The following is a 16,913-nucleotide window of genomic DNA, read 5'->3' as shown; positions in this document are numbered from 1 at the left end:
CAGATCTGTCCAATCCAGATTCTGTGAACTTAGAAGGAGTTATACTGCTTAGAGGGAGACCTGTTCAATTTACCACCCCACTTCCTTCTCTATAGGAGCATTTTCCCACAGAGCCAACCTTCTGAAGGAAAATTTGGCCCCTGTGTGGTTCAGAGCAGCTGTTCTAGCTTAACATGCAGAACCACAGTCCTGAATCAGTCTTTTCAAACAAGATCATACAAATGCAAACAAAATTTTGGGCTACTGCCCATTCCTAGGATGAAGCACTCCCCATTTCTATGATGACGGGGAGCAAACCAGGAGTGTCCTTCCCATCAGAGGAGCTTCAAGGAGTCCCCCCTTCATTAAGTAGAAAGGTATGAGCTTGGTTCATACACTGCCTCATTTCTAGGGAATTTCCCAAGTCCTTTCAACGTCAGTGTCCCAAGCAACAAGAACCTTGTTAACACACACACAGCTGAGAGTATTTAGAAAGAAGTCATAACTTTTCCAGGTTTGGAACCCTTTTGAGTCTTTAACGAACATTTTGTGGTTGTTAAGGAAAGTCAGTTAAGAGAAACGTTGCAATTCTAATTGCACATATAGTCAATGAGCCCCAAACACATCCTAATTTGGTGTCACAATAAACAGGATTTTTAAAAGTCAAGGGCTAGCAACTGAAGCCATGAGTACCATATGAGTGGCTTTATGAAGTGGTGCTACTGTAAGCTTCCTCAGCAGGAGAGTGCCTGCCACCTTGGGCCCATAAAGCAGAGAATGGGAAAGTGGGCAGCAGGAAGAGTTAAAAGCACCTCCCCTCCTCCCCAACTCCAACCCCACTTCCATCACAGTCTTTCAGGGCCCACTGACCAAGAGAAAAAGCTATGGAGTATAAACAGAAACAATTGCAGGAGCTCCAAGAAAGCTTTTCCAAAAGAATTATTTGACCTTTGCAAACTACAAAATTAACAGCAGAGCAGGGGGATTTTTTTTTTGGTACTATTTCCCCATTTCAAAGGCAAGTCAATTAGTAAATATAATGATGTGGATGACTGAGATGCAGCTAAAGAATGAGAAATTAAACAGTAGGCATCTACCACCCACTGAGTAATTAAGGCCCAAGCACCCTTAAAACTATGTTCATAATGGCAGTGGTTCCTCACACAGTGGACCCGCACACAGTATTCTGGAGCATTGGTATCTTCCCCTGGTGCCCTGCACTCTGTAGCCAATGCAAGGGGACACCTCAAATAGAATAGAAGCACTGTTTTCATCCAACCCAGAAAACCCCAGACTACGCCATACAAATGTCAGGAAGGAACTCCCCACTAACCAACCCTGGGCAGTAGCCATACCTGCAAAAATAACCATTCCAAAACACCAGCTGGTGTTTCTCAGGACACAGCCCCTCAGGATTATCTTCTCATTGTTGAGGGAGTGCTTGCTGTCCTTCCAGGAGAGAACTCCCATGAATTTATCTAATTTGTTGTTAGGCGCTTCACAGACAACAATCCCTGCAAAATAAATAATAATTTTAAAAGCCTTTTTATGACTTACCTTAAACTCTCTTTAGAACTCTCTTTAGAAACCCACACTACTTAACCTCTCTTTAGAAAGCCGCAGTACTTGGATACTACCTTGCTGGTCATGCACATGTATTTTACCTTCTTTTTTAGACAGCACACAGTTACATGTATAAGATAGTGCTAGGAAAAATAAGTTAGGGATACAAAGATGAAAACCATCAAATGTTTTAAACATATCTTGTTGCACTGTCCAAATAAAAACAGGACGCTCAAGAGTTATGGGATCATTTTTTTTCCTTTAAAAAAATCACTTCTCTCTACCTCTAGTTTCTAACAATGACTTTTGACAAGATAAACCAGGGACTGTTCTAAAAGTTTTTCTTATTCCATCTCCTTTTACTTAATGTGAACTTCCCCACAGGTTTAGATGGCACACTTCCAGGTTCACAGCCAAAGTTAATCAGGTCTTTCTAGGCTTATAATCAGAATTTCAAAGGTAGAACTATATTCCACCCCCAAGAAACCTGGGCCCTGTTTGCTACATGTGCCTGAGAATACATGTGATTCCTTTCAGCTGTTCTACGCTTTTCATCTTGATTAGATTCAGAGTTCTGGGGACACTCAAAGACACCATATAAATTGTCCCAACCTGGCCAGAAGATGTATCTAGTTTTCTTTCTCTTTTTTTGGTGTTTTTCTTTTAATTCTGAGCCCATTCCAAAACAAGGGCATGCCCATTCCAAATCAATGAATCAATTTGTTCCACTATTTCAATAAGAATAGACACTTTCAGGATGGGCATTCTCCTGATACAAAAGAAAACCAGAAATAATCTTTTACGGACCCTGTCACAAAATGCAACTCTTAGATTACAATACATTTTGACTTTGGGTATGGGGCACACAGTGCAATATATAAATCCTGTATCAGAATTATACAGTTAAAACCTATATTAATTTATCATAAAATAAACCTATATAATATTATTAATTAATGTCAACTCAATAACTTTAATTAAATACTACATTGTACTTCAAACAATTGAGGTTTAAAGTCTTATAAGTAGCAAGTACAAAGACTTGAGAAACGAAAGGAGTGAGAAAGGAAAAGAGAAAGAATAAAAAGGGATGTTGTGGGTAGATCCAACAACTTAGTACCTATAGAATTCTCTCTCTCAAAAACAATAAAAGTATGTTTACTTAATCAGAATCCCAAATGGTAGGTTAGAACATAATAAATGGCATTTGGAAGATAAAAAAGAGAGGCATGCCTTCAGCACTGATTAAAGGGAAAGGAGACCAGCCCAGCCTAGAGAACCTCTGTATTACACAGCTACGCCACTTACCAAACACCTGCTACACTTAGAACATTTTTACATAGGCTCCCTTTCCTTCCTAGGATATCTTTTTCTTTTAAAATTCTTAGACCTAGGTGACAAAAGCCAGTCTTCACAAGGCGTGATCACTTCTGACCAACAAGATTATTAATATTAACAGACTCTGCATGAAAAAACAAAACATTCTTCCAATCAAGATGGCAGCATAGGTAAATGTGGTATTCACATCATCCACAACCACATCAAAATTACAACTAAGTTATAGAATAACCATCACTCAGAACTGCCTGAATCTTGCTGAACACAACTAAGAATATATAGAAGAAGCCACACTGAGACTAGTAGGAGGTGAAGAGACAAGGAAAGGGCTGATCCCACACTCAGGTGTGGAGGATAAAAATCAGGAAGTATATCTGAGCTCCGGAGGTTCCCTCTGAGAAGCAAGTGGTCCCAACCCCACACCAGGCCTCCCAGCCCAGAGTTCTGGTGCCAGGAAGAAACATCTCCACAACTCATGGCTGTTAAAACCAGTGGGGATTGTGGCTGAGTGAAATAGAGGGCTCTGGAGTCCCAGGGAGTTCCTTTTAAATGTTCTGAGCATAGACTCACTCAATTGACTCCCTCTGAGTTCCAGCACTGGGCAGCAGCTCAGAAGGTACCAGAGATATATGGGGAGGACCTGAATTGTCTGGCATTAGGGCGAGAGCTGGAGGGGCCGCTTTCTCCCAAACAGAAGTGCTGGCAGAGGCCATTGTTCCTTCTGTGAGCACTTCCCCCACAGAGCCTGCAGACAAGCATGCTATCTGAGTTTCCATCAACCTGGCTAGGTCTGTTTACCCTGCCTGGTAATTCCCTAAGATCCTGCCCCACCCAAGTTTCAGGCCCACCCAACCCCCTTTCCAGTGGCTTTACCATAGAATGTCCTATCTTGGCTCATGCTTTAGACTTTCCTAAAATCTCTCAAACAAGCAGCAACTGGCCTCAGCATGCCCCATACCTCTCAAGTTGACCCAGGCCTGGTATAGCAGCAGCTAGCCTTGATTCAGAGCTTGGCCTCTCCTAGGCACCTCCAAGCCCAGCACAAGTATCGGCCATCTGCAGATTGTTTTTGTAGCTAATGACAGGTGACCCTGGGCAGAACATAGGCAGTAGCTGACCATGGCCTCCAACTCCTGGGAGGTCCCAGAGCCAGCACACCTTGTGGACAGTTTCAGACTACATCAAAGCACAGCCCAACCACATCCACAAGCAACACAGTGAAGTGGAAGAGTCAGCAGGCACCAGTGCCCAGAAGTAAGTTTTGCTCTGTGGTGCAGGCTCATTCACAGCTGATCTTCAATGGTGGTTATAGCTGGCCATTATAGCCGATTAACCTAGGGGTAAATTCCTCCCATTGATGTGCCAACAGCAATCAAGACTCAACTACAATAAGAGGGTGTACAAAGCCTACATGGGGGTCGGGGGAACCCCTGGGGTGCTCAGCTTGGGTGACTGGGGAGGCTGTGCCACCAGACTCTACAGAACACCTACTACATAAGGCCACTCTACCAAGGCCAGAAGATGTAGCAATTTTACCTACACATAGAAAAAAAATACAAGGAGGCTGCCAAAATGAGGAGACATAGAAACATGTCACAGATGAAAGCATAGAACAAAACTCCAGAAAAAAAGAACTAAATAAAATGGATACAAGCAATCTACTAGATGTAGAGTTCAAAACACTGGTTATAAGGATGCCCAACGAACTTAGGTGAAGAGTAGAGGAACTCAGTGAGAACTTCAACAGCATAAAAAGGACATGGAAACTATAAAAAAGAACCAGTCATAAATGAAGGTTATACTAACTGAAATGAAGAATAATTTAGAGGGAATCAACTGTAAAGTAGATGAAGCCAAGAATCAAAACAGTGATTTGAAACATAAGGAAGCAAAAATCATCTAATCAGAACAGCTAAAAGAAAAAAAAGAATCTAAAAAAATGAGAATAATTAACGGAGCCTCTGAGATAACTCCAAGTGTACCAACACATCCTAGAGGTGCCAGAAGGAAGAGAGAAGAAGGGATTGAAAACCTATTTGAAAAAATAACAATGGAAGACTTCCTGAACTTGATGGAGGAAACAGACATACAAGTCCGGGAAGTGCAGATTGCCAAACAAGGTGAACCCAAAGAGGCTCGTACCAAAACACACTATAATAAAAATGCAAAAGCTAAAAACAAAGAGAGAATCTTAAAAGTAGCAAGAGAGAAGCAATTAGTTACCTCTAAGGGAGCTCCCATAAGACTATCAGCTGGTTTCTCAACAGAAACATTATGGACCAGAAGGGATTGGCAAGAACTATTCAAAGTAATGAAAAGCAAGGACCTAAAACCAAGATTAGTGTGCCCAGCAAAGCTATCATTTAGAATCAAAGGACATATAAAGAGCTTCCCAGACAAGAAAAAGGTAAAGGAGTTCCTCCCCACCAAACCAGTATTACATAAAATATTAAAAAGTCTTCTTTAAGAAGAAAAAAACATAAAAATAGGAACAATACAATAGCAATAAATGAATCTAAAAAACAAAATAAGTAAACAAGCAGAATAGAAACAGACTCATATATGCAGAGAACATTTTGATAGTTGCCATGTGGGAAGGGAGTTGCAGTGATGGGTAAAAAGGTGAAAGGATTAAGAAGTACAAATTGGTTGTCACTATTCTGTGACATACATATGTACTCTACATAAGGATATAAAATACAGCACAAGGAATATAGTCAATAATTTTCCAATAACCATGTCAGATGTGTATGAGATTTATCAGTATGATCACCTAGTAAGTTATATAATGTCTGATTACTGGGGTATATACCTGAAACTAATATAATACTGTATGACAACTATAATTGAAAAATAAAATAAATAAATGTAAAAGCAAAGTAAATAAACAAAACCATTTAAAAAAGAAAAGAAACAAAGTGAACAAAGCCCTGAAAGAAATAACTCCTGGCCTCAGGACTGCTCTTCCAAATTCCATTTCCCTTTCCCCAGTATAACAAAAGTGTTACTTAAATGCCCCCACACAGGCTGGCCACTTCCCAGACAGCTACTGTGAGATGACAGAGTGCTGGCAGGAGGATCTGGATGAAGCTAAATACCCTGTACAAAGTCATTTTTTATGTGAAGGCAAGTAGCTGATTCTGGTTACTCCCATTAAGGTCTATCAATGATATTAAAAAGTAAATTAAAACTGATTTCAACTGGCCCAAGTTGTTTGGATAATTATGTGGTGGAAGAGGAGACATTTTTCTAAATTCTAAGAATTCACTATCCTTTCTTCTTCACCAAGAATTTTTATTCCTGTATTTTGTAGAACCTTGAATTGGATGTCATCAGCAAAACATACATGAAATAACGGGTTGACAGCAACTTTTAATGCTTATTTCAGTTTTTTGACCCAAGACTCAATTTATCAGACTTTAAACTTAGTCACTTCAAAAAAAAAATGTGCTTTGAGCAAAAACATGGTACACAATCCGTGCCAATAGGGATATAAAAAACAGGCTCATTTGGTCATTTTCATTGTCGAAAGCAAAGACGGACATGGAGGCAAATGCAGCCTTGAACATGCTGGCTTGCTGCTCCCTGGCCCCAAGGCCCGTCCACTACTGGCCTGACACCAAAGGTGTGGTTCTAGACAGGAACAGGCCGTAAGGCCAAGGGGTTCTGCCTAGGCTCTTGGAGGCCAAGCCCCAATTTAGTCTTTCTCAAAAAATGTGGTTCCAGTGACTTAAGTACTAAATGCAGGGCCCAGACAAAATAAAATGGTGGGAACAAAGCTAAATTATAGTTTATCTTCAGAAAAAATCAGCTTCCCATTGCTTAGCCCTGTTAGCATAAAACAGAAGCTTTCCAAGTGTTTTTCTGCCCTTCCCAAAAGGGGTGCAGAGTTTCCTTTGAAAGGCACAGTGCATTCACTTCCATAGCCCCGTAACTTACTGTACTGCCTACATAATAGGATCTTAACAAATATTGGTTGGAGAGATGGGTAGAAAAAGTTTCAGATAGTTTCAAAAGAGAGGTTGGGAGATGAGATGGGGAAGTAGATCTGAGATGAAAAGAAGTGGGTATGTTTCCATAGTAATAATGATCAAGTGTTTTGGGAGAACTAATAGCCCAGCCACAATGGAGGGTGTAGGTTGGTCTAACTCTAAGGGGATACAAATAGATCTGAGAACACTGAAAAAAATGTAAGAACCTCAAAGCACAATAGAAGCAACCAAAAACATATCCTAGCCATAAAGCATAATAAGGACTAGGGAAGATTTTTAGTATCCTTCTTCCTTTTGTTAATTGTATCAAAGAAGAGTAACAGGCAACAAACGGTTTGACAATAGATGAGCAAATTGTTTAGAAAAAACAGCATGTTTCTCATATAGTATCCTCTGAAAACATGTTTAGAGCATAAACTCATCTTTAGTGGGCAATAAAACAACTGGGTGGAAATCATATCAATAATGAAGCATAAATGTAATCAAACTAGGCAGTCACATTTGTTTGCCCTCTGAAGAGAATACGTATGAAAGCAGACAGCAATTCATCCAGTTCACAATCACACAGAAATGCTCTAGGTCCATGCTAAACAAAATCCACAGGGTTTCACTCTGGACCTTCCTCAGCTAGATGATTCATTTATTAGCAACCTAATAATCTTCAGAAACTCAAGTATTTACCTCCAAGCAGAACTCTGTACCTTATCATGAAAATGGAGTTTGGTGCCCAGTATTCTATGATTTTCCAGAGAGGTTGGCTTTATTTCTCTATGTACATTATTATTAACAATATTTCTTGATGATCTGCATTGCAGCTCTTCCATAAGACAAATTATCTATTAGATAAGACATCATTGTGGCTGTTCAAGAGCTTCTCCAGCCAAGAGTTTCTTAAAGTTTAAAAGATTGCCCACTACAGTTCCCATGGTAATTGTGATAAACATTCATCTTCCTTTTCTTAGAAAGAGTATCACCTTCCTGTGTTCTAAAGCCTCTTTATTCTTCAAACATCAAGCCCCAGCCACCCATTATTACCACCGTCAGAACCACAGCAGCAGCAGTAAAAATGGAAGTTATTCTTCCTGTCTTTACATGGAATCTGTGCTATGCTGCTGGGTTGTGCTTCTGTTCAGGTGAATGGAAAACCTGTCTGATAGGTTCAAAAGTCACAAGATGCTAACCAACCCTTTTTGTTTTGTTTTTAGCCAAAAAGAGAGGCTTGTTTTCCTGTGTTTTAATTACACACATGCTATTCTTTAGAAAGGACCACAAAATACACAAAGATTCCTGAAATAAAGAGTCAACCTTTCCCCAGTTCAGAACTCAGTATTACACAGTCATACAAAATATGTAAACTTGTCATAAGTTGCAAAAAACAGATCTCAGCCCAATCCATAACAATATGCAAAAGATTCTTAAACACACTTGGACAATTTATAGCCTGGACTTCCCCCAAGGCATAAGTATGTCCAGTTTTCAAGTATATAACTAACAATTATTTCCAGTTACTTATTTGTAAAAGCTTATCAATTCCCATAAGAGTTTAACATGAAACATCAAGGTCCACTCTATTTTCATACTTACTATAATATTACATCAAGTTATGTATTCTTCTTATAAAGTTCAGTACACTACATACCAATTTTTTCTGATGTTTGAAATGTATAAAAATATTTATGTGAGAACTTTTCGAATGAGTGGATTTACCTACCGAAACCCAGCTCCACCTTGCATGTACTGGCCTCTGTGCTTTTCCAGACCTTCTATAAACTCTTATCAGGGATCCTACCATTCAAGATCACTAAGAACGTTGCTACTTTTAAAAAATAGGATAATGTCATCTGAGTCCTGAAAGGGATCGATCTCTGGTCACTCATTTTGTACCTTTAGGTTTAGAGTATTCTTATCATTTATTTCTTGCCCTACCTAACCCTGTCCTGATCATGGGCTCCGCTGTCATGTGAATTCCCCCAGCTCCCCAGTGCTGCCTTCTGCTTGTAGTTCACAGCCTCTTGTGTTCCTTTGTAGAATAGGCTTTGCCAGCAGTCCTGGGTTCATGTTCTGGCATCTCCACTTAGTAACCATATGGCATTGGGAGAGTTACTTGATTTATCAGGGTCTCAGGGTTTTTGCCCATAGCTGGAGGTAATAATAATCTCTCCCTCCCAGGGCTGTCAGGATTTAATAAGACTGTGTACAATTACTTAGCAATGTCCCTGGAACATAGGAAGTACTTGTTCATATGTTGACATCATGTTTAGGGCCTGAGAACTTTAGGACATGTACCTACCTAAAGGCCTCTTTGGGGATGAACTTATGTTTAAGTCTGTCTTCTCCCCTGGATTATAAACTCTATGAAAGCAAAACCTGTGTCTGACTCATTAACCACTGTACTCGCAGGCTTGGCAGATCCATTGGCATTGTGTTAAAGATACATTTACTGAGTGAATGAGCAGGTGACTACGTAAAAGAAAGGAAAGATTGAGTAAAAGCTCATGCCATGCCTAAGGAGGCCACCAGCAAGACACTGTCCCTAGGTTTAGGCAGGGAGGCTTATCAGAGATGAGAGATAGGCCCTACCTATCTTAGTTTTGACCCTTGATGTCCCCAGTTTGGAGTTGCAGTGGGGATCTCTCTAAGGGTAGGACACTCAGGTCTTTAGATAACTGGAAGATGTGCACTGATGACTCAAGGACAGAACCCTGTAATTTGGTGTGAAAGTATTTTGGGAAGTCTCGGGAAAAAAACCACACAGTAACTAGGAACAAAAATAACGCCATACCCACATTTGCCCAGAAGTCACAAGCTAAAAGATATACTTAGCACAGACGGGCGTGCCTCACATGTCTGTCTCATCTGCGTGAACTTGACATAGCTAGGGAGGCCATTTCCAAATGTACACAATGCTGATATCATATTTCTAATTTCAAAGAAAGAATGAACTATCTGGTTTTAATTCCCATGGCACGAAGAAGTCTTTTTCTAGTCACCAGAAGAAACCCTGACATCTACTGATACTCCATTATAATGAAGGTGAATAGGGGAGAGAAAACAGAGGAGGTGGAGAAAGAATAGGAGAGCAAAAGAATCTTAAAAAACCTATAATCCATGTGCAGGTATTTTATAATTTATATACTTTGTACTGCATCTTGTCAAAAGAAGGCACTTCATAAATAGACTTAATGAACTAATTAATATGGAGAGAGGGCACCAAAGATTTAAAAACAGAAAAAGAGATAGTGCAGGTAGAGAAGATAAGTAAACTAACATAGAGAGTGGAAGAGGAGGGTGGAAAGACAATAGAAAGAATGCAGAAAGGAGGAAGGGAAGGAGAGCTGGTGGAATGGGTAGAGAAATGTGTGTACACAGCACATAGTGTGTGAATGTGTGTGTCAGAAAGGCAAGGAGAGATCGAAATTAGAACATGTAAATAGGGATTGAAAAGGAAAAAATGGAGGAAAAGTTGAAGGCTATAAGAAAGCAGAAGCAATTGCGGGAAGGATTTGGGGTTTGTTCATTGTCCCAACTCTTTCAAATATACTTCTTGCATCACCCTCTTGGTCTTTCAATTTCACTGCTATTTGCATGTTATATTTAATTTATTTCTCCTTAATCCCTCTATTCATTCTTCAGATGCTTTCTTGGAAACAAATCATCATATTTTAATAAGGCTAAAACCATAAAATGTCATATTGCCTTGAACTTTAAGGCTGATTGAAATTCAGCCCAAGATGTAAGATGAAAAAGTAAATTTAGCAGAAACCTGGTTCTTAGCCCAGAAGTGTACCAGCCTGATGCATTTGACATTATATGTTCTCTGAAAAGTGACCACAGCTAAAGTATAAACGATAGAAAAAAGAGGTCTGTGTTGCCTTTATTTGCAAAAACAATTCTACATTAGAGATTTGGTGAGTTGCCTATGCCGTGTGAAGCAAAATCAGGCCACAACTAGTAAGTAATATTATTACTTCACTTTAAAAATAAGGCCCCATCAGGAAGCTTTCTCTCCCCCTCATCATTTCCCAATCTTTCCATTTGCTCTCCCATGTCTGGAGAATGGGACCATTTCCCTCCACTCTCTGGAACTGGGACCATTTATTCAGCAAGTATTTATTGAGCAGCTACTATATGCCAGTCATTCTCCTAGAAACCAGGTATATATCTGTGAGCAAAACAAAGATCCTTGTGTAGCCCTCACTGCAGCAGGTAGAGATGGACAATAAGTAGTAAACTTGGAATATAATAAAGTTATAGAGTACATCAGATGCTATGAGAAGAAGAAAAAGTCAAGCAGGAAGGGAGATTGGGAGATAAAGAGTCATGTTAAGGAGGAGGATTCTCAGTCCCATTTCTTTGGTTCCATGTAACAAATCTACCTAATCCAGCCTGGCCTTTTACATACTATCCTATGGTCAGAGTTCTTGGAGGGTGTGATACAAACTGTTAGCCCTCAATAAGCATCCATTTTTGTTATTTCCCAGGCTCCCTTGCCGTTAGATCAGGACCATGTGACTCATGCTGGCCAATGAAATGTGAGAGAAAGAAGTAGTTAAAAGTCAGTTTGTCTCTTTCATCTCATCCTCACTGTGATATGCCAACCTTAGAGGCTATTAATCTAGGCACCAGGGCCACCAGATGGAGAAGGCCACCCAGCCTGCATCAGAGTGCATGAGCAAGAAATAAACTTTCACTGTTTATACCACTATGATTTCTGGATTGTCTGTAGCTGCATCATAGTGTAGGCTGTCTGTGCCAATATCTATGAAAGAAAGTGAACTGGTTATTATAACAATCACTTTCTGCTTTTTGATGGTAAAGAAAACTAAAAATCAAAATGTTTTACCTCCTCATAGATTGATAGAGATTTAAAGGTACAATTCCAGCAGGAAAAAAATGAGTAATGGTAAATTACATTTATATTGCCCTTTTAGGATGCCATAAATACTCTATGAGGTACTTTAAGCAAGTATTTTAATTCATGAACACAATTTACTTTTCTTGGATTCACATAACAGTAAAATTTCATTGAAAAAATTACTTAGTAGAAAATGAGTAATTTGTTTTTAATCTAATCAAAATATTTCTTGAGCCATTCAAAGTTTCCTGGCTATTTCCCTTACTTAAATCTCAAACTGGAGGAATATTTTTTCTATAAACATTTGTTATAACAGCACTCTTTTAAGAGAGATTCAAATATCAACAGAATTCAGATGAAGTTTACAAGTAAATGCAAAGCACAGGCAACATAAACTCTAAGCTGTGCATTGGTGAAACTTTGTAAATGTAAATTTACCTGTGCTTTAATTCATGGGACATGCTAAGACCCTTGTCCAGATTTTCCTTTGGTGGACTCCAAAGAAAACACTTTGGAAAATAGTCTCAAACTCATAAAGATTCATTAACAAATAAAACCAAGCTATATGTAAACACTGATATTCAAAGCCAGGCATACGAGCGTGTAAAGTGAGAGACAATGGGGGGATGGCAGGAAGGCCCCAGAGATTTTCCCACAGCCTGTCATGGTGCCTGCTGCCCTACCATTAATGACACTTTCCTTGGACTCTTGAAGGATTTTGTCTTTCAGCAACAGCTTTAACAGGAAAACAAAACAAAACAAACACACAAAAATACGACGTAGCTGGAATAGAACAGGCAGGGGCTACTCCATGCTGAGGAGCAGGGACTGGGTGGAATGGTGTGACGGTGGTGGTAACAACACCTGGTCTAAAATAGAGGACAACCGCTGACCGACTGACTAATCAATCAGAATATTCTTTTTAAATGCCTACTGTCTGTCTTTAAGACGTATGCCAGGCACTAGGAAGGATACAGAAATAGATGAGGCAGGATTACTGTCTTCACAAGTTCACAGTCCAGCGTTTGATCTGGTTGAGGAGTCAGAGAATGGAGGGGTGGGTGGGCCTAGAGCTAGAACCCAAATTGTGTCCTGTATTCCTCCTCAGCAAGTCTACCCAGGACACCGGGGAGGCCATGGTAAGGCAAGTTAGGGTGTGGTGGGACTAGAGGGAACACGATCTAGAGGAGAAATAAGGATGAAATGAATGATGAACTGATAAAGTCATTATCCCTTGGTAAACACTTTTCCTCATTAGCGTGAGAAGAGATTGCAGGCTTTGGAAAACTTTATGTTCTTTCATGAAATTTTTTAAAAACTCATAAATTGCATTTAAGATCATTGGTTTATTACTATTTTGTTACAAAATCTTTTGATTTCAAAATTTTTGTTCGTCTATTGTAAACACTTACCATCAAACTTTGCAAGTCTGCTAATATCTTCCCCAAGTGCTGAGGTAACTGATAGTGCATGGCGAACTTTAAGGTTTGTTTCCCTGTGAAATTAATTGACATGACATGAATTTTTATAAGAAGCAGCCCGACAGCATCTTACACAAGCAATACAGTGGGTGCAGCATGTGCAAAATCCAACACGAGATTTGAGAAACTCCCTCTGAATATCATTCACATCTCTCACACCGTCTCAGGAAAGTGGACAGGGCTTTGCAGGGTCCTAAGAATTGGCATTCCACCCACAGCACATCTGTATAACAACACAGTGATCTGTTTTGCTGTTTGAAAGAACAGAGGACATAATAAATGTGGTTTCGTCCAAATCTACTCAGACATCATGCATGAGTTACAAAACACATTAGGAACAGGAACACAACTGCCAAATAAAGGCGGCCAGTATGACTCCAGAGTCTACTATCTACACAGGAGTTATACTTGAAAAAAAAAAGTCATGGCTAATTTCACAGTAGCTGAAATTTAAATGGGAAAAGGAATACAGCTTTCCATTTCTTGGAAAATCAAGCCAAGAATGTCTTAAGTCTAAAATCAAATAACCAAACAGGAACTCAGCAGGTCACAGTAAACTGGTCGTTTTCTTCCAGGCAGGACCACATGTACAACGGACAGAGGGCTGATCTCTGGTGTTTAAGAAATGACCAGCAGTGAAGAGTCTAGGACTGTCACTCACGTCCGTATTTAAGCTTGCTATGCCAGCTTTTTCACCAAGTCCCATCAAATTCTCTCCCACTGTAGTTTAAGATTATCTGTCAGAGTTCTGTCTTTTTATGAAAATGTTGAGTAGTGGGTTCATTCAGTCAACAAATATTAATTAAATACATACCATGAAAATCAATGCTGCCCCACGAGGGTGACTGCCCTCTTGAGGGAAACAAGTGGTAGGTAAAAAGAAGCAAATATCACCTTTTGTAAGTACATATTACACCATGGAGTAATAGAATTTAGGGAACCAAGAAGTAAATGCCTAAAAGGCATGCAATTTAAACTTCCCATAAATGAGCTTTTACAATGATGTTGAGGTAATATGAACTCAACTCAAGGAATGCCCACTGGTAAAATAGCTTTCTGTAGGAAAGTTGTGTATATAATGAAGTTACTTTGTTTAAAAGTAATCCCATTGATCAAAATGTATTAATTCCCTGGAGGCAGACATGAATGGAGATTAATATAGTAAAGAACTTCAATGTTGAGGCAGAAATTGATCAGGGACTGATAGACCACAGTGAGACAGTGCTGCTGAGGCTAAAAGACTAACATGTCCATTCATTGAAACAATTTTTCAAATACTAGAGACAGACAGTCACACAAGCCAGGCCAAACAGTCCTCATTTCTTTATCCTATTCAATACAGCATGTCATTCATTAAAGTTTTTCATCATTTTAGGTTACTTCCTCAGTATTCTCTCCAACATCTCACTTTTACCTTCAGATATAGAAACTAAATGGGGAAAATAGTCACACATGTGTCTTATAATAATTTTCTAAGACTCTGAATTTAATACCTTCATTGTTGTACCATACTCTCCCTTAATCTGCCTCAGTATCCTGATAAACTTCAAAATAGTTTTCAGCATGTGAAACAAGACAGAAAGATCCTAGGTACCTTTACTTGATTTCCACTAATGGTAAAATCTTGCAAAAACTGTATCACAATATGACAAACAGGATACTGACATTGACGCAGGCCAGATACAGAGTATCTCCATCACTCTATGGATTCCTTGGGTTGCCCATTGCAGACATACCCACTTCCCTGTCTCCTCCAACTCGCCTTCAATGCCTGGCAACACCCACTCTGCCGTCCATTCTATAATTTTACCATCTCAAGAATGTTATATAAATAGAATAATACAGTATGTGATCTTTTCGAGGTAGCTTTTTTTCACTCAACATAATCTCTGAAGTTTCATTCAGGTTGTTGCATATATCAACAGTTCCTTCCTTTTTATTGGTCAGTAGCATTCTATGATATGGATATACCACAGCTTGTTCAATCATTCACATGTTGTAAGGCATATAAGTGGTTTCTAATTTGGGGATGTACAAATAAAGTTGCTGTAAACATCTGTGTATAAATTTTCATGTAAATATAAATCTTCATTTCTCTGGGACAAATCCCCAGAAATAAAATTGCTCGGTTGTATGGTAGTTGCATGTTTAGTTTTTAAGAAACTGCCAAACTTTTTCCCAGAGTGATGGTAGCATTTTACATTTCCATCAGCAATGTGTGAGTGATCCCGTTTCTCTACACCCTTGGGAGCATTTGGAGTTGTCACTATTTTTTAATTGAGCCATTCTGATAGGTAGGTGGTGATATTATATTGTGGTTTTAATTTTAATTTCCCTAATGGTTAATAATGTTGAATATCTTTTCATGTGCTTATTTGCCATCAGTATGTCATCCTTGGTAAAATGTTTCTTCATACCATTTGCCAATTTTCTAATTAAATTATTTTGTTTTTTTACTACTGAGCTTTGGGTATTTTTCACATGTTCAAGATATGAGTCCTTTGTCAGATAGATAGTTTGAAAATATTTTCTTCTAGTCTGTAACTTATTTTTTCATTCTCTTAACTGGGCATTTTCAAAGTAAAAACTTTTAATTTAATGAAGCCCAGTTTAGCAAATTTTCCTTTTGTGGGTCATGAATTTTGTGTTAGGTCTAAGAACCCTGACTAGCCCTAGATCATAAAGATTTTTCTCCTATGTTTTTTTCTAAACATTTTATAGTTTTATGTTTTACGTTTGAATTCAATTTTTCTGTAAGTACAGGGCTATTCAAACTATCTATTTCATACTGGATGAGTTATGATAGTTTGTTTTCTGACAAAGTGGCCCATTTTATCTATGTTATTAAATTAACTTGAATAGAGTTGTTCGTAGTATTTCCTTATCCGTCTAATATCTACAGAATCTGTCTAAATACCCCCGGTTCATTCACGATACTGTTAATTTGTGTCTGCTCTTTCTTTTCTTTTTTTCAGTCTTGCTAAAGGTTTGTCAATTTCCTTGATGTTTTAAAAAAAATAGCTTTTTGTTTCATTGATTATCTCTACTGTTTTTTTCTTTTCAAGGTCATTCATTTCTGCTCTTGTTTTTGGTTTTATTTCCTTCCTTCTGCTAGCCTTAGATTTATTCTGGTATTTTCTATGTTCTTGAGATGGTAGTGATTTGAGACTTTTTCTCTTTTCATTTGTATGCATTTGCTGCTGTAAGTTCTTTCTCTCAGCACTATTTTAGCTTCTGCCCAAACTAGGGGTAGGATCACACAGGCCAAACTCTATCTGAATGTCTCTAAGACAATAGGTTAGGAGGTGGTGGATAAAACCATGGACTCCTTTGTCAGACTGACAGGTGGGAGTCCTATCTCCACTCTTCAGAACTTTGAGACAAATTATTTAGTCTCTTTAAGACTTGGTTTCTTCATTGTACAATGGGGCATATATACAGTACCTATTTCAGGATTAAATGATAAAAATCCACCTATAAAACATATGTGGTATCTTTAAAATGTAAGCATTCACTAAATGTTCTTATGCCAAACAGACATATTAAATCAATGAAAAAGAACAACTTTATATCAATATCAAAGCTGCCTTATACTCCATTTCTTTTTTTTTTTCCTGCTATGTCATCATTTGGCCCAGTTCCAAAAGACTGCCTTCTGCGGTGACATTGGTCCTTCCTTCCTCAGGAGACCTGGACTACTACTAG

The 16,913-nt window shown here is 38.8% G+C and overlaps 1 protein-coding gene across 6 annotated transcripts in view; it reads right to left on the bottom strand.

The window, feature by feature from the left end:
* ATP8B4 (ATPase phospholipid transporting 8B4 (putative)) overlaps positions 1 to 16,913 on the bottom strand; it is a 234,997-nt gene that overhangs the window by 90,943 nt on the left and 127,141 nt on the right. For all 6 annotated transcript variants that reach the window (XM_037156463.2, XM_037156465.2, XM_037156462.2 and 3 more), the window contains 2 exons: positions 13,140 to 13,222; positions 1,335 to 1,493 (listed from right to left, as the gene is read on the bottom strand). In XM_037156463.2, coding sequence (XP_037012358.2) covers positions 1,335 to 1,493; positions 13,140 to 13,222 — 242 coding nt within the window. The remainder of the gene's footprint in view (positions 1 to 1,334; positions 1,494 to 13,139; positions 13,223 to 16,913) is intronic.

The sequence above is a fragment of the Artibeus jamaicensis genome, unplaced genomic scaffold (assembly GCF_021234435.1).
Source record: "Artibeus jamaicensis isolate MK-2021 breed Jamaican fruit bat unplaced genomic scaffold, CSHL_Jam_final contig_548, whole genome shotgun sequence".
Taxonomy (NCBI): Eukaryota; Metazoa; Chordata; class Mammalia; order Chiroptera; family Phyllostomidae; genus Artibeus; species Artibeus jamaicensis.
Note: the sequence above shows the minus strand (reverse complement) of the source record. Positions and strands in the feature narration are given on the sequence as shown.